Source organism: Sminthopsis crassicaudata, chromosome 6 (genome assembly GCF_048593235.1).
Source record: "Sminthopsis crassicaudata isolate SCR6 chromosome 6, ASM4859323v1, whole genome shotgun sequence".
In the NCBI taxonomy this organism is placed as follows: Eukaryota; Metazoa; Chordata; class Mammalia; order Dasyuromorphia; family Dasyuridae; genus Sminthopsis; species Sminthopsis crassicaudata.
The window spans coordinates 209,715,322-209,737,719 of record NC_133622.1 but is presented as its reverse complement, the minus strand read 5'-3'; the positions used below and the strand labels follow the sequence as shown (position 1 = coordinate 209,737,719).

Below are 22,398 nucleotides of genomic sequence, written 5' to 3'. Positions count from 1 at the left end.
TTTGTTTTTGTTTTAAATGAGATCTAGGATTGGCCTCTAGTCTGTAACCCTATATCAATTCAATCGAACATGTGTGTATTTGTGTTTCTATCTATCTGTCTATCTATCTATCATCTAATATATATTAGGCACTCTCCTAGGTGCTGGTGATAGAAAGATTAAAATAAAACATTCCCTGCCCTCAAAGAATTTATATTCTTCTGGTATGGATGTATGTGTCTTGTGTTAAACATGCGTTATACATCATTCTGTATTCATTATAAATTTTCAATATTGGCAAGTTAATTTTAAGGGAAAATTACTATCAAAGTGTACACCAAGCTTTTGTGTGTCTATTAGAATATATGTGTATATACATACATATATAACTACACGTATGTTGAATACATGTGGGTATGTGCACACATAGCATACACTCATTAGAAAGTTGAAAGGGCAGCAGAGGAAATCAGGAGTTCTAGTCTTTTCTCTGTCACTAATCAAAGAATAAATCACTTTCCCTCTCTTGATTGTGATTTCTCCATGTGTCTAATGAGGTAGTTGGACTACATGACCTCTAAGGGCCTTTCGAGCGTAACATTCTACAACTATATAGTCACTGACTTGTAGGACTCTGATTAGCTGACCCACATTTTGGGAACTTCATTGAAATTATCAAAATACCTCTTCCAACGTCGATAGTGCTTATTTTTAGCTCTCACGTCTTAATCCTAACATGAGGACAGGGTCTGAGATTGCCAGAGTGCTCTTGGATATGGGTCATGATTTATTTGTAGGTAGTTTGTGTAGATTTTCTGGAAAGGTCAGAGGGGTGGGAAGAAGGGAGGAAACTTTTAAAAATATGGATTGAATCATTAAATTATATTGACTTAGCATTTTTTACTTCCCCCCCCCCCCCACGCACAAACTCCTGATACTGCCATGTTCATCACCTGGATTTGGGGTACTAAAGCAAGGAGTGGTATGAAACTTCAGGGATGACATTGTTCTTTCCTAGATCCACAGCTGGTGTAGGGGGTGGGGGGAGCAAAATTCAGGGCTTTGCTCACAAGTTATTTTCAGCAAGCTGATAGCAGTTGGGTTACTCATCGCTTGTTCATCCCCTCACTCTTGTGCTTCCCTCCCCTCTCACCCCTCCCCAGCATGGGGGGCCAAGGCTGGTGATTGAGTGCCTTGAGTATTTAAAGAGGACCCTGGGATTCTCTGCCTTAGCTGAACACACAGAGACCACCCAGGGGAGGTAAGTAGACATAGCAGAATTTACATTCTTTTGTAATGAATGAGGAGCGTGGGGGTGTGGTGAAAAGTTTTGGCTATTGGATTGTGATTAGGTGATCAGCAGGGGTATATAGAAATAGTTCTGCTCTTGAAATATGGGGCTGTTTCAGGTCACAAGTTCTAAAACAGTCAAGCCTTAGAGCCTCCTGGGGTGGGGGGAGGGCTGTGATTGTGGTTAGATGTCTTGGAATGGGGTTTAGAAGCTTGTAAACTTCAGTGGAGCTTTCCAAAAGCCCCTTAAAAACTTGTGACTTTGGGGGCTCCATGGCAGCTGATGAGAGAGAGAGAGAGAGAGAGAGAGAGAGAGAGAGAGAGAGAGAGAGAGAGAGAGAGAGAGAGAGAGAGAGAGAGAGAGAGAGATGCATGGGTGGAAGAGGGTCTCTGGTTTCTGCTGCTTATTTTCATAATGGAATGGATTCTAATTCCCTAACTACTACTGGGTGACCCATAGAGTGAAATGTCCCAAATAATAGGGAAGGAGAAGTCACAAATTTTACCCCTACTACTTATCAGTTGCTGACCTTGAGTGAATCCAGTCACTTTACTTTCTGCCCCAGTTTGTCAAGTCACTAACTTTCTCAGGTGGCCCTTCAAAGGGGATGCTGGCAATAAGGTACATGCAAATAAATAGTCCAGGATTTGGGATTCAGTTCTTTTTTATTCCAGATCCAGCTTTCTATCAACTGCCACTCAACTGCCTCTTTTTGGGTTTGGAGAAACAAAAAAAGATTTCTGAGAGAGAGAGAAGAAATTCTTCAGGCATTAAGTGATTTATTTGCCCAAGACCTCACAGTTGCTCAGTAGCAGGATCAGAATTTGAACATGATCCAAGCTTTAATATAGTATTCTTTCCAGGGATTTTTAACTTGCAACCATAAACTTGGTTTTTAAAAAATTAATTTAATAGCTATATTTCAATATAATTGATTTCCTTTTAAAAATTATGCATTTAAAATATTATTTTAAGAAAAGGTGGTCCACAGATCTCAGAATATGGTCCATGGATATCTAGGAGAAAGAGAGTATTTGTAAAGCACCTACTTTGAGTCATGCATTATGCTAAGCATTTAACAAATATTTCATTTGATCCTCACAATCTTTGTGAGGTAGGTGCTGCTGTTATCCCCAATTTATAGGTGAGAAAACTTAGGAAAATAAAAATTAAGTGACTTGTTCAAGAATATGTACATAGCCAGTCTGAGACTGGAAATGACTTCCTCACTCCAGGTCCAGCCCTTTATCAACTTTATTGGAGAGAGAGAGAGGAAAGAGAGAAAGAGAGAGAAGAGAGGGACACAGAGAGAGAGAGAGGAAAGAGAGAAAGAGAGAAAGAGAGAGAAGAGAGGGACACAGAGAGAGAGAGACAGAGAGGGACACAGAGAGAGAGAGACAGAGAGAGAGACAGAGAGAGAGAGACACAGAGAGAGAGAGACACAGAGAGAGAGAGACACAGAGAGAGAGAGACACAGAGAGAGAGAGACACAGAGAGAGAGAGACACAGAGAGAGAGAGACACAGAGAGAGAGAGACACACAGAGAGAGAGACACACAGAGAGAGAGACACAGAGAGAGAGAGACACAGAGAGAGAGAGACACAGAGAGAGAGAGACACAGAGAGAGAGAGACACAGAGAGAGAGAGACACAGAGAGAGAGAGACACAGAGAGAGAGCGAGCTCTGTAAAAGGGAGATGATACTTGCTCTGGTCTATATCACAGTTCTCAATTTATCTGATAAGCTGGGAGAGAAGGCATCAGAATGGTTTTGTGGATAGAGTGCTTCACTCAGAATCAAGAAACCTTAGAATCAATTCTCACCTTTATATATTTTTAGGTGATCGACTTTGGGCATATCACTTAATCCTGTTGTGCTTAAGTAAATCCTTAGGACTTATCTATGGAGTCGAGAATAAATATAGAAGGAATGATAAAGCAGAAGATATGGGATAATTTACCCAAACATTAAATATTACTAAACAGGGAAAGTGTTTCAGTAATAATGTTGCTGAAAATTAGAGCTTCTTTTTGTGAAAAAGAGAAATTTATTTCCAGCCAACTAATCAACAAACTTTTATTAAGAACCATCCACATACCAGATACTAAGAATAGAAAGATGAAAACAAATACAGATAAATTTGAATTATTGACCTCAAAGAGTGGGAGTGCTTCTCAGCAAAGCAGCAAGTTCCCAGATAAATTCATTTTATGCATACATACCAATTTGGGCTAATTCTATGATTTCATCAATATAAGGATTTTCTCCATGAGAAAATCCTCTAGCAGTACATTTCAACACCTTCTATGCAACTTCAGGATTTTAAAATGTTGTCTGGAGTATTGAGAAGGCTGTTTCTAGGATCACAGCTAGTTGTGTAACTAAAAGAACTTAAACTCAGGTCTTCTTGACTTTAAGGCTGGTCCTATGTTTACTATTCAACATTGCTTTATTTATATATAAAGTATATTTTGTTGATGAGTTGGGTCCACCTCTTCATGACCCCATTTGTAGTTTTCTTGGAAAAGATGCTGGAGTAGTTTGCCGTTTTCTTCTGCAGATCATTTTGCAGATGTGGAAATTGAGGCAAACAGGGTCAAGTGACTTGCCCAGGGTCACACATGAATAAATATCTGAGGCTGTATAGAACTCAGGATGATGAGTCTTTCTGACTCCAGGTCTAGTTCTCTAAACTAGTTGTCCAATTGAGGCAAATAGGGATATTACATAACTAGTAAGTGTCTGAGGTTGGATTTGAACTCATGAATATGAGCATGATTCCATTGCACCATTTACACATAAATATAAGGTAATTTAGGAGGTGCTACATAACAGCAAACTTTGTCCAATCCCAGCAGGGCTTGACAAGAGTTAGGAGCACGTCTATGTCTACTTGATTCTCTGACTTCTATAGCAGGTGATAGTAGGTCAACCCCTACAGGGATCAGGGGATATATGTGTGTGACATCGGGCCAGTTCTGAGGTCCCAAACTAGAATATCCATACTTGGCAGAAAGGCGACATTTGTTTGTTCTTAGAGAGTTAACTTGAAGCTTCAAGATAAAGTGTTAGCAGTGTGACATTTTTGAGGCTCTTGAACTTATTCATCCTTCTAGTCCATGAATCAACAGTTTGGAAAATTTCATTAGTGGGAATATCTTCTATTCCATAGTTTCAGTAATTTGTGGATTTCTAGTTAAGGCCTTTAGACAATGTCTAGTCTGACACCTTATTTTCCAGACCTAGAGAAGGAAAATGACTTGGCTAGTATTATACAGCAAGTTAGTCATAGGAATGGGGAGTAAAGTTCAGTCCCTTGAATCTGAGGTCAAAGGATGATATTTTTTTTTCAAGTGCTTTGAAATCTTCTAAACCTAATTCTATAAAAGAGGAAATCAAGGGAAATGGCTTGTTCAAGATGACAGAGGTAATGAGAAACAGAACTTTCTGATCCTCTGAAATCTGAGCCAGTGTTCAAACTCAGTTCTCTGACTCACAATCCAGCAATCTTTTCCATTACATTGCCTCTTCCACTGATTCAAGGATCCATGTAAAATGAGTCTCCTTGACTCTCTTATTTGTCTGTTGATTGATACACGGTGTTTCTTAAACTGATACATGTCCTTGGGATGTCAATATTTTTGCTATTGCTTAACATCTTCCCCTGAGTTCATGTAGTAGAGATGACACTGGATCAAAGGTGATCAAGGGGAGAGTAAACATTGATTGTCATGGTCAACTTTGGCTATTATGCTAAAAACACTTTACCTTTGTCTACTATACCTATTACTTAAATGATTGACTATTAAATCCTGATCTAGGAGAAATATTATCACTAAGTATCTGTTTTACTTGCTTCTCTGAATATTTTACTTTCTCTTTCTGATTTTCTGAAACAGAGAATCTTAATATTTAAGATTTAAATACTTCCTCCTCATTAAAAATTCTAATCCAAATCAATTCAATGCAGTATTATTCCAAAGCTAAACATTCCCACCTATGACATGCTTGATGGCCTAACTAGGGGTTAAGAAATTGGTCCTATGAAAAGATTTGATCTCATTTGGACCAGAATTGAGCAATGACACCAAAGCAAATTCAATTAGGAATCTTGGGGACATTCTGTCCCTTCTCTATGTGGTAGATCTCATTTTTTTCCAGTTCTCCGTACTCCCTGTTCAGATACCTATTTTCATCCCCAAGACTCTGTGGATGACAATGCAGACATCTCTAAAACAAACACAGAGGGGCCTCAGGGTGTGAGGGTGTTGGTGATAAGAGTGACAAATGGAACTCAACAGCAAACTGACCTATATTTGGTGCTCTAAGTTAGCCGTGTCTCACTGATAAACAAATGGCGTTTCCATCAGAACTTGGCCTGGAAACTCTAACATTCAGAGCCCAGTTGGGGGAATGTTGAGATGCAGGAATTTTTAAAAATGCGACAGGCTAAAGGTCCATGTGTGCATTCCAGGACCCTAAATGCCCTTCTAAATAAATCACAGCTATTTAATTCACTCCTGAAATGCTACTCATATGCATTCCTTGCATTACTATAGCAATTATACCTTTTAAGTTGCTTGGAAATATTGTCCTTTTGAAGCCTTATGATAATCCTGGATAAGGTAGGCAGAATAGCTTATTACGGCTTTATTTGGGAGTATACATATGAGGAAAAGGATCCAAACTGGTTAAAAGTCTTGCCTAAAGTCACATACTGGCTCAGGCAGAGACACAACTAGAACTCAAGTTCCCTGACTCCCAACTGAGTATTCTGCCCGCTACACTAACGTGCTTCATTCTTTCTGGCTTCAGAATAAGAAATGATCACTATTGACTGTTTTTACTCTCTGTGGATATATTCCCATCTGTGCACCCGGACATTAACACCTGTTCAGGAGAATGTTTGAAGACTCCCAATTTTTGCTACTCCTCATGCATAGATATCAGAAATTGGCATCCTTTTAGAATAATTTTGGATGTTATACATTACATGATGGGGAACATTCTGCTCATTTTGAAAAGCATGTTGCCAATCATAGTCCCCAAGAGGCAGATCCATAGTCCATTATCTTCTAGGATGTGGAAGTAAAATCCGTAGTGTAGATCTGAAGTGAAAAATCCTATCTAGGGTCAGTTTGTAAATTTCCACATCATTAATCTCATGAATTCCACTGTCATTCCTCGATGAAATCAATTTCATTTCTCCTTCAATTTACCTTATGCCGAAAGTTACAGGTAAAATAAGCATGAACAAGAATATATTGGTTTTTCTATTCTCCTGTCATCTTTCATGATAGACGGTTGAATCTTTGGTATAAAGGTGAAAGCTGACAGATGTACCCTCAAAATGAATTAGAAAGCAACGTGTTATAGCAAAACAAGCATTTTAAAGGGATTTGGGAAAGCAGGGTCGAGTTTGAGATTGACTCTGTTTCTAGCTATTTATATGACTTGGGGCAAATCAATCCATCCCCATGAGCCTCAGTTTCTCATTTCTCATATGAAAAGATTGGATCAGATAAGCCCTAAATCCCTTTCCATCTCTAAATTTATCATTTCCTCTGGATCCAAAATAAACAAGTGGTAACATACATATCAAATAATATACATGGAAGAGGGAAATAGTTGGCCATGGAGACAATTTTCAGTAGAAACAGGATTATTCCCCTTTTGAGGATGACATTTAGATAATTTTTAAAAGGTTTTTTATGAAAGGGAACTACCTCTGCCTGTTGAAAAGGTTGAGACAGATAGATCCTCACACTTTGTATAAGTGTCAAAGGCATCCATTTGTCTTTGGTGTTATTTTTAGATCAGTTCCTTCTTATGTTTGGGTCAGTGAGGAGGGGGTGGGTGGGACTTGTACTTCTTCCTTAGCTACAGCAACTTCAGCTTTGAATCGAATTTAAGAAATATTTATTAAACATCTGCTATGGCAATGCCCTGACTTTGTGCAATATGATCTGGACAAATTGACATAGGGGTGTTCGATGATACTCATTAACTATTCTAGGCAAGTGATTTCCTTCCAAGAAGGGAGAGTTCAGAGCCAAAGGCTCAGAGTGGTCTGATAATATGCCATGCGAATGACAAGCTCACATTCCAGGAACTTGGTGTAGTGCAAAGAGCCCTCTAGTTCAGGGATCAAAAGACTTGGGATTGACTTCTGGCAATGTGGTTTATTAGCTGGATGACCTTGAGGCAAGTTACTTTGCATCTTCAGTGTGCGCTCTCTCTCTGTCTCTCTCTCTCTGTCTCTCTCTCTCTGTCTCTCTCTCTCTGTCTCTCTCTCTCTGTCTCTCTCTCTCTGTCTCTCTCTCTCTCTCTCTCTCTCTCTCTCGTCTCTCTCTCTCTCTCTCTCTCTCTCTCTCATCTCTGATCTCTGTTTCTATTTTCTCTCTGATTCTCTGTCTCTGGTTCTGTCTCTTTCCATCCCTCTGTCTCTTCTCCCCTCTCCCCTCTGGCTCTTTATCTTTGTCTCTATCTCTGTCTCTGTCTTTCAGGTTCTGGCTCTGCCTGCCTGCCTGTCTGTCTGTCTCTCTTTCTCTCTCTGTCTGGCACACACACACAGTACAAATGTCAATTATACACTATACAGAAATATAAAGACTTTAATATTTGTATAAATCAAAGACTTTGTAATAAACATATATAATTTACATATACCTATCTACCTACCTACATATACACTTTGATATTTGCTCCCTTAAAGAATCCTAATATGTGCCAAATAAAATATTGCATATAAAATGCCATAATATTAAAAATAGAACCTATGAAATTATTATCAAGAAGCAGCACAGTGTGATGCAAAGATGTGCTGGCAAAACCCCCAAGTGCTATAAAACAAAATGAAAATGAATTGGGAAAAGTTAAACAGATTAAATAAAACCACAGTGCAACACAGATAATGTCTATATGATATTTTCAAAGTTAATACATGGCTGAGGATGATCTGCTTTTCTTTAAGTTTTACACCATTGCCAGCAGAGAAAGTTGGCATCAAAACCAGGCCAACCTATCTCCTGACCCCTTTCTGATACTGACTAGTTCCTTGACACTAGGAACTAGTGTTTAACCTTTCATGGCTCTAGGCAGTTCTCTAAGAATGCAAGTTAGAAGGGCAGCTAGTTGGTGCAGTGGATAAAGCACCAGCCCTGAATTCAGGAGGACCAGAGTTCAAATCTGGTCTCAGACACTTAACACTTCCTAGCTGTGTGACCCTGGGCAAGTCACTTAACCTCAGCCTCAGAGAACAAAAAAAAACAAATTTAACCTCAGATACTTCCTAACTGTGTGATCCTGGGCAAGTCACTTAACCCCAATTGCCTCAGCAAAAAATAAAATAAAATAAAATAAAAAAGAATGTAAGTTAGAGGGAATGTAATGTAAGTTAGAGTGCTGCCTTTGCAAATGAAATCACAGATCCAATTCTCATTTCAAGGATATTATGAAGAATACTATTATGTTATATGCTAACTAGCAAAAATCAATATTGGGCAAAGCAAAGGAGCCCAGAATATCCTTCCCTCACAAGGACTATTTCAGAGTCTGTATCAAGAATCTATTAGTTTCATTCTAGTTTGGAAGAATGGAAGATGTAATATTATTTTTAAGAGACAGAAAATACTTTTTTAAATAACACTCTCCTCAACTAATGTCATCTGCTAACCTAATACTCCAGTATGGATTCCAACACCACTTTGGTAATCTCTCCAGATAAGCAGATCCCACATGTCTTATATTTAAAAACCTTCCCAGCTGAATAGCATTTCATCCTTTTTACTCCACTGTCTCCTTGTGAGTTAAGCAAGACAGAGATGATCATTCTGTTTTACAGGTGAGGAGATTGAAAAAACTTGCCCCAGGTGAGTGGGGATTCACTATGTCACTCTGGATCAATCATTGTGAAGTAAGGAAGGCATTTTTATATGTCATATTTAATACATCAGAAATTTAAAAAATAGCCATTTTTTTTGGCAAGAGAACTTGGGGTTAAGTTCCTTCCCCAAGTAAGTGTCTGAAGCTGGATTTAAAGTCGGGACCTCCTGACTGGAGGGCTGATGCTCTATCTGCTGTACCAAACTGTCTTCAAATTATTTTTTTAGCTAGATAAACTAAAGGGAAAAGATGACTATGATGTAGTTTATTTTGAATCATAGAATCTTGAGTTTGAAAGAGATGTCAGAGGTCATCTAGCTAAACCTGTACCTGAAGCCTGAAGACTTTTAGTGATAAGGAATCTTTTAGCCTTTGCTTGAAAATCTTTAAAAGGAGCTCGTTAAAGTGTTGTTCAACTTTTTTGTGAGTGCATTTGGAGTTTTCTTAGTGAAGATGCTGGAGTGGTTTTCCATTTCCTTTTGTAGTTCATTTTATAGATGAGGAAACTTTAGGCCAACAGAAATAAGTAATCTGCACAGAGTCATATAGCTGCTAGCAAGTGTCTGGAGCCGGATTAGAATTTAGGAAATTTCTTATCCAGATCCAATGCTGTATCTACTGCAATAACTGAATCGTTAAGTAGTTCTAGTTAGAAAATTCTTCAATGTGCTGAATTCAAATAGGTTTCTCTAATAATGTTAACCCTTTGGTCCCAGTCTATCTAATCTCACCTTCTAGGGTCAAACAGAACCGATATAGCCTCATTTCATATGATAACACTTCAATTTTGACTTGAATGGATTAGTGGGAAAAAACCATTGGATTTTGTAGTAACGGAACCTGGGGTCAAATCCCTTTTCTAATATTTATTATCTATGTGACCTTAGGAAAGTCAACTAATTTCTCTGAGTCTTAGTCTCCTTATCAAAGAAAAAGATAAATTATTACTGAAATACTATCTGTATTTAAATTTATGATACTATGAATTCAATCTTTTGTTAAGAGTTGAGATTTATTTGGTGAGACAGGCTCATATGGATAAAAGTGATCTTACAGAAGTATTGTTTCACTCCCAATGTTGCCTGAAAATAATTTTCGGTGTGTTCTTGTAGGTTGCTTTTAGACTCTACTAAGAATCTTGAAGATGCCAAACTGGGGTGGAGGAGCAAGTTGTGGGGCTTGTGGAAAAACAGTCTATCATGCAGAGGAAATCCAATGCAATGGAAGAAGTTTCCACAAGACTTGTTTCCAATGCAGTAAGTCGTGTAGTAGACTTCTGGGTTCAGCTGGTGCTTCCAAATCCACATTGGATACAATGAATAAATGAATGAGTAAATGAAGTCATTGAAAAAGCATTTATTAACTGCTTACTATATATGTCTTTATCACTGACATATTACATGGGGGGAAGGTGCTTAGAGTTCTTTTTGCCTAGCTAGATTACAGAAGGTCTTGGACAGCAGGCTAAATAATTTAAACCCTATAGCTCAAATGCAGCAAAGAAGGAGAAAAATGGAATAAGCACTTATATAGCTCCTACTATGTGATAGGCACTGTTCTAAGTGCTTTACAAATATTATCTCAATTTTATCTTTGCAACCACCTTGCAAGGTGGGGGTTGCTACTATCCCCATTTTACAGCTGAGGAAACAGGCAAATAGTGGTTAAGTAGCTTGTCTAAGATCACACCGCCAATAAGTATCTTGAGACCAGGTTGTTCTAGTCACTGTATCATCTAGCTGACCAAGAATAAATACAGTCTATAAAGTCAGAAGACTTGAATTCAAATTCTGGTTGTCCTATGTACTTAATAATTCTGTGACCTTGGACTAAGTCCCCTACCACTTTCCCCAGGTCTCATTTTTCTTATCTGAAAAATGAGGCATTTAGAAGAGCTAATCTCAAATGTCTTTTCAGCTCTTGAGACCTGTATTAGCCTGTTATAGTGAAGAGAAAGTTGGCATTTGAGACTGGAACACTTGGGTTCAAGTTCTTCTTCTGGATGTATGGATATAATTCCCTTAACCTTTCAATGTTTTAGGCAACACTTTAAGAGTGTAAGATGGAGAAGATACTGAACATTATTTTACAGATAACTTCCAACACTCATACAGTTCCAGTTCCAACCTCCACTCTATCTTGTAAACATTATTTGGTAGACAATTGGCTTTCTGCTTCCAAGCCCTTCAAGACACTCTCTAAGGTCCTTTCCTATTCTCTGACTTCCTCACAATCTCTGAAGAGCTGTTGAAATGTGGATTTCTGTGCAAGTAATACATCTAAGGGACATATAACTTTAGGAAATCCTTAAGTGTCCTAAAACTAAACCATTAGCAAATCTACACTACTCACTAAAAATAGGTCTTTTTCTTTTTTATTTATTTTGTTCTGTTTTAAATTCTCATTCATTAGTTCTGCCTATCTGAGGATTTTTATCTTTAATTTAAATTACTCTGGTGTGAGCAGGTGTTGGAGTAATCTGTTACTCCAGCAAATGATTCCACTTTGGACACTGGTCCCTAGGATTCTCTTGGTATTATTAGCTGATCAGGTTATTCTTACAGGCACCAATTTAGAGTAATGAGAAAGCCAGAATATGTCCTGTGCAAATGTTATCATTTACTAGCCCCATCGGTGGAAACCTGGTCATAAACCAACCCCAATGGGATGAAGAAAGCCCTGTTTTCCTAATTGCTCCTTAGCTACTGAGTCTCCCTTCCTTGGTAGTCCTTGTTTCAAATTTAGGCCAGCTCCTAGTAAATTTTTGTGCTCCTCATGGGCTGTTAAGTTATGCCATATCTGGGAGCTATTTTAATAACACATTAAGGACTTTAGTTCCATTTGTTTTAGCAAGAAAGATACTTGGTGCCAGAAATAGGAGCTTTGTATCCCCCCCCATAGCTTCTCATATCCTTTACCTTCCTCCATAAATATAATTACTATTATAAAACTAGGGAATAAACGTTCACTCTCAGGTGATGGCAGATTACCAATGCTTTTAGTTTTGTGATGAGATTGTGAAAAATCATCTCATGTGGTACACAGAAACAGTTGTATGATGATAATCCAGGTTTCAACAATTCTAATGAGACCATGATAGATTTTGCAAATTCACACTCAAAAAATTAAAGATGTATGGATTAGGAGGCAGGAAAACCTAAGTTTAGAAGTGGGGAAAAACACTTGATGCAAGAAATCTTTCTACAAAAAATGTCATAAAATGGCACAAATTTATTTTTAGTCTGATTTTTAAAAAAAGGCTTTTAAGGAGCAGTATGTCTTTGCCACATAATTGTCTCTTAATATATGTTTGTTATTAATTAATTTTACAGAATCCTTGGTAGCTAAGTATCTCCTGCAGAGAATGGAGCTGAAGATAAGGTTTTAGCAGTTGTTTAGCAAAGCAAGCCACTTGGCACCCCCTAAAGTTCTGAGAAATTTCTCCAACATGAGCCTGCCTGCCCTTCTCGTCCTAATCGAATTTAGACTGAGGTCATTGTCCACCTATATGAATTGTCCAAGAGATGAATACTGGCAGACTAAATCTATTCATATATGGGCAATTTTTTTTCTACTTCTCTTTGTTTTTTGCTCCTCCTCTCCCCATTGCCAATTCTACCCTCCCACCTCCAACTCTCCTATTGACCATGGAAGTTATTGGTGGGCTAATGCCTTTTGAGTGAGTAGAGGTCTCCTTTAGGGCGTTCTAGAATATTATGGATCTATGTGAAATAATGTATTCTGAAAACAGGAATATTTGGGCAGGAATATTCCTTCTCAACTTGGATTTCATATACGATCATTGAACAAATTTATAATTTTGGTTGTATCAGTAAAGGATTTTTGATCTGAGAATCCTTGTGGAGAAGAACTTTTAAGAATGTGTTTTAAGCTCTTAAATAAATTTGAGGAAGGGGAGGAAGTAATCAACAAATGTTTCTGTTGTTCAGTAACTGATGACTTGTGACCCTTGTTTGGGTTTTTCTTGGCTAAGAGACTAGAATGGTTTGCATTTCCTTCTTCAGCAAACAGGCTTAAGTGACTTGTTCAGGTTCACATGGCTAGTGGATGTCTGAGGTCAGATTTGAACAGATGATTCCTCCACTCTAGGCTCAGTGCTCTAAGCACTGTGCCACCTAACTGCCCTTCAAGACATCCAATATTTGTATTCTCTATGCTTTGTGTGTTCTACACCCAGTTTGTGACCATAAAACTGCAATATGCTATTTACTTGTTTAAAAAAAAACTGCTTTTTCCTTTTTAATGTTTTCATCAGAGTGCCTTTCAATATTATCTTCATTATTATAATCTAGAGATTTTGTTCTTTGGATCAGGTCTCTGATTTCCTTGCATAAAGGAGCCCCTGATGAAGCTCTCTTTCTTCTAATTGGTATCTTCTCTGAAAGTAATAGTCTTAGAGTGTTGCCTGTGACATAGGCTCACATATGATTATATAGGATCACAAAACCCATATATATCAGAGATGGCAGTTGAACTAAGCTATTCCTGGGGTTTCTTTTGCACAGAATGCTCCATCTTTTTTCACTCAAAAACACCTGATAGATTTAAAATGCAGCTTCATGATAACAAGAGTTTGGATAAGAATAGACAATATCAAGTATTTTATTCACATCGTTTATATATTTGGGGGGGGGATATTTTTAGACTTGGTTTTTCCATTTTTTCATTCTTATTTTTAGTGTTATCGTCATAGTCCCAAAGAATGACATTTCAGATGACTGAAATATTCATTTTGAGAGGTTTTTATTATGGTTGTTCTCAGAAGGAAATCACCTAATTAGTAAGGAATTAGTTTCTAGAAAGAATAAAGGAATTTGGAATTAAAATTTAGATTACTCAATGAACATCTGAAAGATAATGAAAATAAAAGTCTCAGAATCTGATTTCACTATCAGTCTGTTGTCAAAGTTATATAGATTAGGAGGGAGGAAAACCTGAATTTAGATCTGGACAATCAGTCAACAGACATTTATTAAGTGCCTATTATGTACTAAGTATTGTGCTGAGGCACAGGGGGACACAAAAAAGAGGCAAAATATATTCTCTGCCCTCAAGAAGTTTACAATCTAATGGCGGGGACAAAGTGCAAACAAATATATACAAAGCACTAAAATCAAGAGAGTTAGGGAAAGCTTCCTGTAGAGAGTGGTATTTAAATTGGGACTTAAAGGAAGTGAGAATGGCCAATGATTGGAATGGAAGAGGAAGAGCATTCCAGTTATAGGATCCAGTCAAAGAAAATGTCTAGAATTAACACGTTTACTATATAAGTGTATGATCATGGGCAAATCAAAATCTGTATTTGTCTCTGTTTTCTCTTCTGTAAAATGGGTATAATAATAATAATAGTATCAATTTCCCTTGGTTGTTGTAAGGGTATTTATATATGCACACACACACACACACACACGTGTGTGTGTGTGTATGTGTGTTCGTGTATATGTATATATATGTATATATATATACACACACACACAGAGAGAGAGAGAGAGAGAGAGACAGAGAGAGAGAGAGAGAGAGAGAGAGAGAGAGAGAGAGAGAGAGAGAGAGAGAGAGAGAGAGAGAGAGAAAGAGAGATCTATAGATATTTGCACATTTGCAAATCTTAAAGCCTCAGGCAAAGATCATCATCATTAACATTGTTTATCAAGAACCATTCCCCAGTAGTTAAACTGCTAAAGGATATAAATAGTTTAAAAAATAACTGTGAATTATCCATGAAGATATGATAAAAGGTTTTAAATTACTAATAAGAAAAATGTAAACTAAAATAACTCTGAAATTTTACTTTGAACCCCATAAACTGGGAAAGATCCAATTCAATCTGACAAAAATACAAGCAATCCCAATTGTATGGGTTATGGCAATACAGGCACACTTTAGTTAGAGTTGCAAATTGGTCTAACTACTGACTGATGTATTGGAACCATGCAAGAAAAAATGACTAAATCTTTCATTCTGATAAAGTAATCACAATACTAGCATCCAATTGGCACATTCCTAAAGGAAGACGGAATAAAAGATTCCATATATAATGAAATATTTGCAATTCACTTATGTGGTAGCAAAGACCTAAAACCAAAATGCCAACCTGTCACTTGGCCAAATGCGTGTTATGTAAATGTAATGGAATGTGTTTGGGTGGTAAGAAATAATAACTTTGGAGAAATGAGAAACATGACAAGACTTAAATGAATTTACCTAAAAAGAGGCACAGTCAGTAGCATACTCTGTGCAATGATTATAATAATGTAAACAGAAAGGACACTAAAAGGAAGTCAAATGGAATGACAAATCTTTGTCTGAAGAATAGTTAATGAAACATATCACCTTCTTTTTGCAGAGAAGTAGGGAGGGAGCAAAGGGGGAAGAATATTGTAAATACTACCCAGTACAGTAGTTTTGCTAAACTGTTTTTCCTTTGTTACAAGGAAGGATTCAATTTTGGGGGAAGAAAAGGAAATACTTGGAGATGATGACAACGTAAACAATACAAATTAATTTTCAAATGGAAAATATGCTGCCTATTATTAATCTGTGAAAATAAATAATAGGTAACATTTATATAGTGCTTTAAACAAAGAACTTTACAAATATCTTACTTGGTCCTTATAATCACCTTGTCAAAGAGGTGCTATTATTTCCCCCATTTTATAGATGAGGAAACTGAGGCAGAGAGAAGTTAAGTGACTTGCTTAGGGTCACACAGCTAATAGATGTTTGAGACTATATTTGAACTCAGATGTTCCTAACCCCAGAATCAGCATTCTCTCCATTGTACCACCTCTCAATCACCGATGCAACTTGATGATGAACTTATTTTGAAAGAGACTGCCTAGGAGGATTATGCTATTCTGAGACAAGTAAGACTCCTAATACCAAATTTCCTCTTTCAGTGGCTTGCAGGAAATCTCTGGACAGTACCACAGTAGCAGCTCATGAATCTGAGATCTACTGTAAATCATGCTATGGGAGGAAATATGGCCCCAAAGGAATTGGATTTGGACAAGGTGCCGGCTGCCTTAGTACTGATACGGGCGAACATCTTGGATTGCAATTCCAACAGTATGTTGAAATCCTGTCACCTCTTTCTCTAGTTTGTTGATATTCTAATACCCAATTATTAGAGAACTTATTTAGTTTCCATAGCGACATTTTCTGGAAGTAGAAGAATGGACTAGTGTTGAAGGGCCTATAATGAAAATAGTCAATGTGACCAATTTTTTTTTTCCTTAACAATGTTCCATTTTTCTAAAGACTCTTTAAATTATCTGCCATTCTAACAGAAAATTATTCTTATACAAGGACTCCTAGTTTGCATGTTGATGAAGAACATGAAATGCATGGGCTGCACGGGGTTTGGAGGCTTAGAGACTTTCACAGAATCCTCCTTTTTTTAACCTTTGAGATATTAAACATCAATCACATTAATAATATTAATAATATAATATCTAGGCCATAAGCTCTGGGATAATAGGAATCCAAATTATTTTTGCACTGTCTTCAAAATTTGACACGGTGTATGGCACTTGAAGAAATGAATAAATATCAACAAATGAATAAATATCAAATCACTTGAAGATATTATATATTATTATATATTGTACATATTGTATTGTGTAATGTATATCGTACATATTGTATATATTAACCACAACAATGACAATAATAGCTAATGTTTATATGGTATTTTAAGGTTTTCAAAGCATTATATACACATACACACACACACATATATATATAAACACTTACATATCTATGCACATACATGTCTGTATACATACATACACACATATATCTTATTTTAAATATATATTTAAAATGTATGAGTGGGTCTCCATTTTGATTCTCATAGCAAGTGTTTGACCCTATTTTATAAATAAGGAAATTAAGGCAAACAGAGGCTAAATGAATACCAGGAAGGATTTAAATGCAGGTCTATTTGTCTCTAGGGCTTTAACCATCCTTCTACCTAGCTGCCTAAATCTATATCCCTTCAACAGTCTAGTCTAAAAATTTAAGAAGGGAAAGCAGTAATGACAACAAAAAATATGAAATCCTGAAATTTAAGAGAAGTCTTTTTTTTAATTTTTATTAACTGACCTCATTACTCAGTTCCAGATGGGATATCTACTTAGAGGGGAAAGGATTGCATTAAGAAGGTTCCTATTGTGTTCTTAGTTTTGTTACTGTGATGGTGTCAGAATGAGTCAGAATATCTAGTCTCTAATCTTAGTTCTGGGATTTGTCCTTAGGTACTTGAATCTTTGAACCTCAGTTTTCTCATCTGTGAAATGGGAATTATAATCCTTCTTCTACCTATTTGATAAGGTTGTAGTGAGGATGGCATAATTAACATTTGTAAATATCTTGCTTAGCTGTAAAGGACTGTACACAAATGTTGGGAAGGCTCTTTCCAACTCTACATCAAATGAATTTAATAATAAGTGCTTGTTGATTGACCTTACAATCCCATTGTTTTATTATCTCTTTGCTTTGTTTCTGGTATCCCAAGAAGGTCCATCTTTTGTGTAAAATATGGTAGATTGAATTGTAAAGAGAAAATTCACACTGTTGTTTTTGAACATGTGTCATCAGTCCATCCTCACCCTATAATAAAGTTTTCAAATATCTCTTGAGAGAGGAAGAGAGAATGCTTCAAAACACTATATATACACAGTATTAGGGTCCCAAGAATATTAGAGCTGGAAAGGACCTTAAAAGTCATCTCATTCATCTCCATCAATTTTTTTTTACAAGATATACCTAAGGCCAAGATAGAGGAAGGGAGAAAGTGATCAAATCAAGCCCAAGATCTAGACCACTACTCTTTCTACTATACAATCTGTCTCAGGAAATTAACTGTCCTTAGTAAAATGAAGTCATGTAAACCACTAACCATTTTTTTCCATTAGGTCCCCAAAGACAGCTCGGTCAACTACCAGCAACCCTTCTAAATTTACCCCAAAATTTGGTGAGGTGGAGAAGTGCCCTCGCTGTGGTAAATCAGTCTATGCTGCTGAAAGAATAATGGGTGGTGGCAAAGTAAGGAATACTTTCTTTCTCTCTCTCTTTTTTTGATGGCAACCATTTTTTGCTTGCATCTTGAATTGAAAAAAGCATGAGACAACGAAAGAAATTCATATTATCGATTGCCAGTGACTACCATTCTGAGATATTCCCTGGAGTATGAAATTGAGTTAGCATGTTTTTATATTTTGTGAAGGGGAAGAAACGCTTTTATAACGTAGTGATTCTTACCTCTAATATGATTTTAGAGTTAGTCATCAAAAAGAGAAAAGAAATACCCAGGAGAAGAGTTATAACAAATAATTCTGGTGTTTGAGGCAAGCAAAGTGTGCCAGTCTGGGCAACAGATCTCACAAGACAAAATCTTGCAGGGTGGGAGAGATAGCACCATATGATGGGGAAGATTGAGATGTTGGGACTCTTCTCCCTCAACCCCTGATATCCTATCCTTAGTGGAGACCTAGGAGAGGCTATCGTTAGGAAAGCTACAATCAGATATAGCATATCCATATGCAATCATGTAAAACTTTTCCAATGTAGTCATTTTGTACAAGAAGAGTCAAATTAAAAAAAAAAGAAAGTAAAAAAATAGTATACCTCAGTCTGTATTCAATTAATATTAGCTCTTTCTCTGGAGATAGAGAGTATGTTTCATCATTAGTCTTTGGTTTTGTCTTGGATCATTGAATTGTTGAGAATGGCTAAATGTCACACATAGTTCTTCATCATACAATGTTGCTGTCAATATGTCCATTGTTCTCCTGGTTCTTTTCACTTACTTTGCATCAGCTCATATATGTCTTTCCAGGTTTTTCTGAACTTATCCTGCTGGTCATTACTTCAAGCCCAATAATATTCCACATCATCCTATAGAACAGCTTTTTTAGTCATTTCCCAACTGGAGGAAAATAATACTTAAAAGGGAGCTGGAAAGAGGGATGGGTAGATAGAGCTAGAGACTTTCTGCTAATGGTGATGGAGAGGAAATATATGTGAGGGAGGAATGGATCTGAGAATGAAATGAGCATGTCTTTGGTACCTTATAAAATAATGGTCCAAGGCAGAGTCACCAATCAGAGGAGAGGGCTGAAAAAGGCATCTTCAGAGTAAGAAATCTGCTACTGGTATGAGATGGAAAAATCTAGAGAGTCAGGAATGAAACTGGGAGACTCCAAGAAGTAAGTTGTTCAAATTGTTGTGAAGACTTGGGATAAATCAACAAAATCACTTTTGTCTGAAATATCCAAATAATTAAAGCAGAAATACTTCATTGGATTGAATTATTTGGATTACTGGCTCTTTGCCTTTCATCTTGAATATAATCTTAATTTGAAATTCCAACTCAGTGTCATATTCTTGCAATATACTGTTAGGTTGTTCCTTGGATTTCCTAAAACCCAATTCAAGTTAGCCCTCCTGGATAAAACCAAGCAATACATTTATTCATCACTCATTTCTAAATTTAACTGGATCCAACTGGATTTTTCTTCTGAGCCCATCTAGTCAATAGCCATCTATATGCTCTAAGGATTGGTTGTATCTTTTCATATGGCTTTGATCACTGTCCTGCAGTTTGGAAAGCATTACTTACCTAAGCATTTTTCCTTCTATCCCTCAGCCATGGCACAAGACTTGCTTTCGCTGTGCTATCTGTGGGAAAAGCTTAGAATCTACAAATGTCACTGACAAAGATGGAGAACTTTATTGCAAAGGTGAGTGAAGAGAGAGGAATGCCAAATTGTATTATGGGCATTTTTGTGCTAAGGGACTTTCTCTGCCATTCTATCAGGGAAACCTTCTGAGCAATCACGGAATTTGGGTTCTTTGATGAAGGTTAAGGGGAGAGGTCATGCCAAATTCAATATAGTTTTAGTTTATTTAATTCCTTACCCAGAACTCAGCCTAGAATGAAGTCCTGAGCCCATGCTTTGTGAGTGTTGGAAGGAGGGAGATTAATTGTTATGGGGATGGCTTGACTAAAGTAGGTCAAGGCACCAATGAAGAGTATATACTCTCAGATTCTAGTAATTAGCATTAAAAATGCTCTGAAACACTTACATATAACTTGGTCAGTTTATAATGAAATCTCCTTCTCATATCCTTCCTTGATTCTAGTACATCTATTTCTTCCCAATCAGTATCTCTATATTTCCCTAAACTCTCATAGAATCATAGAGTTTGAGACAGAAGATATCTTAGAAACCACTTAATCTACCCCCCTCTCATTTTACATTAGAAGAAACTGAGACTTATAGAGGTGAAGTGATCCCATAGGCTACACAAGTTAGAAATCATTAGAGGCAGGATTTGAATCCAGGTCCTGTGCTTCCAGAGACACTGACCCAAGTTGCTTTCTTCAGAGAAGTCTTTCTCTGGTTCTTTGATTATTTAATGAATATCAGTGAATCACTAGGGCTAACTATTATGTGTAATTCTCACTACCTAGCCAGGCCATCTGCTTTTTCCTCATCGATGGCCATTTATGTCTCCTATATCATTTCCCCAGCACAAATCATTGATGATAATGTTGTTACAGACAAGATGGGCTGTACATTGCCCTTTGGGTACCATCTACACCTAATTCCAGGTTGAAAGCATGGGATACTGATGGTTGGATTCAGAAAGTGCTGGGTCTCAGAACTGGAGCTGGTCCAATTTGTTTCACTCCAAAAGTGAAATACCCCACAGAATTTAGGCCTTTTAGCCAGTAGTTGTATGGATGTCAATGCTTATCCACCCAACTGAATATAAGTTATAGCTACTGGTGGGGTTGGATACCATGATTTCCTCTTGGCAAGCTACCTACACTGAGTTTTCTTGCTGCGAAGTAGACAAGAGCTTGCCAGTTACACATTCAGCTTAAACTTTTAAGTGGATATACACTTTCAATTTCAAGAAAACATTTATTTTAAAGATATAAGTAGAGTTAATTTTAAGAAAATTTACCCCAACCCCTACAAAAGAAACAAATAAGACCAAAAACCCAGTTGCTTGGGGGAGACAATTCACATTATTGGAGCCCACTAAGGTTTTTATCTTGCCTGAGTAGGTGTAAAGAAGTAAGCAGGGTTCTCAGCATTTGTGGAGTTTTTAGTTATAGATTCCAAGACCATCAGCATTCATGAGGAATAAAATCTTGGAATCTTAGCATTCACTGGGAATAAAACTATATAATAATAACCAATATTCACAAAGTTTTTCAGAAAAATACATATGTAAAGTACATTATAACTGACAGATAAAATGAGTTTATTGAATTAGAATGAAATAATATAATTTCACTGACTCAGATGTTTTCTCTTTTCCCACATTTTCATCTCCTTTCTTTCAGTTTGCTATGCCAAAAACTTTGGCCCCACAGGCATTGGGTTTGGAGGTCACACAAAACAAGTGGAGAGAAAAGAGTGAAGGATGACAATTTCTGAGCATTTGGGGATGACTTTTCCTGGCACAAAGTTTTGATGAGCAATCACACAGAGATGACACCTTTTCCCAGTAATAGTCTTTGAAACTGGACAAGATTTCTTTTCAGAAGCAGCTGTTGCACTAAGTGATGCTAGGAAAGTCTATGGAAGAAAATTGATTTCAGCCTATTTATGTTACAAATAACTTAATTCTTGAGCAGCTTTTTGAAGTGATAAATAAATGTTTAACTGGTGTCAGAGGATGTCCTGATACATTTTTTGAATTGACTTTTTAATGGGGAATTATTTTTCAAGAGAACGTAGTACCACATCTCCATTATGTCAGTCTCAGGTGTCTGGTAATCACAACCATGGGAAGTGAATGGGGAATTTGGAAGTTACAGGACTAACAAAATGATTTCCTTGCACATGGTAGGTATTTAATAAATGCTTGTTAAATTAAATGAAAGAAAAACAAGTGAAATAAATGACGAAAACAATCAACTAAGGAAAACAGTAGAAGATTCAGATCATTTTCCTAGCCTGCCAGCTTGGAGAAAAATTCACATAAAGATGAAGAGAAGATAAGGGGAAGAGGGAAGAAAGAAAATGCAGATTCCATTTTTAAGCAGAGAGTTAAAGGCATGCTGTTGGTGGAAAGGAAATATTAATCTCATCTTATTAGCTTTTTAATCCTGCATGTTTCTTGAAAACTCAAATGATAATAAATTGTAAATACTGTTTACTCCACAAACTATTTTAAAAGGCTGTCTCTTTATTCCTTAACTT

The 22,398-nt window shown here is 36.9% G+C and overlaps 1 protein-coding gene across 1 annotated transcript; it reads left to right on the top strand.

The window, feature by feature from the left end:
* The first annotated feature begins 1,100 nt into the window (after positions 1-1,100).
* CSRP3 (cysteine and glycine rich protein 3) lies at positions 1,101-22,363 on the top strand. The gene is made up of 6 exons (XM_074274005.1): positions 1,101-1,237; positions 10,265-10,410; positions 16,072-16,240; positions 18,091-18,220; positions 19,824-19,917; positions 21,537-22,363. The coding sequence occupies exons 2-6, from the start codon at positions 10,299-10,301 to the stop codon at positions 21,611-21,613; spliced, it is 582 nt and encodes a 193-aa protein (XP_074130106.1). The 5' UTR covers positions 1,101-1,237; positions 10,265-10,298; the 3' UTR covers positions 21,614-22,363.
* The last annotated feature ends 35 nt before the right edge of the window (positions 22,364-22,398 follow it).

Coding starts and splice junctions, on each gene's coding strand:
- CSRP3 (XM_074274005.1), top strand. CDS start 10,299: ATGCCAAACTGGGGTGGAGGAGCAAGTTGTGGGGCTTGTGGAAAAACA. Junction 10,411..16,071: donor CAAGACTTGTTTCCAATGCA/GTAAGTCGTGTA, acceptor TTCCTCTTTCAG/TGGCTTGCAGGAAATCTCTG. Junction 16,241..18,090: donor CTTGGATTGCAATTCCAACA/GTATGTTGAAAT, acceptor TTTTTCCATTAG/GTCCCCAAAGACAGCTCGGT.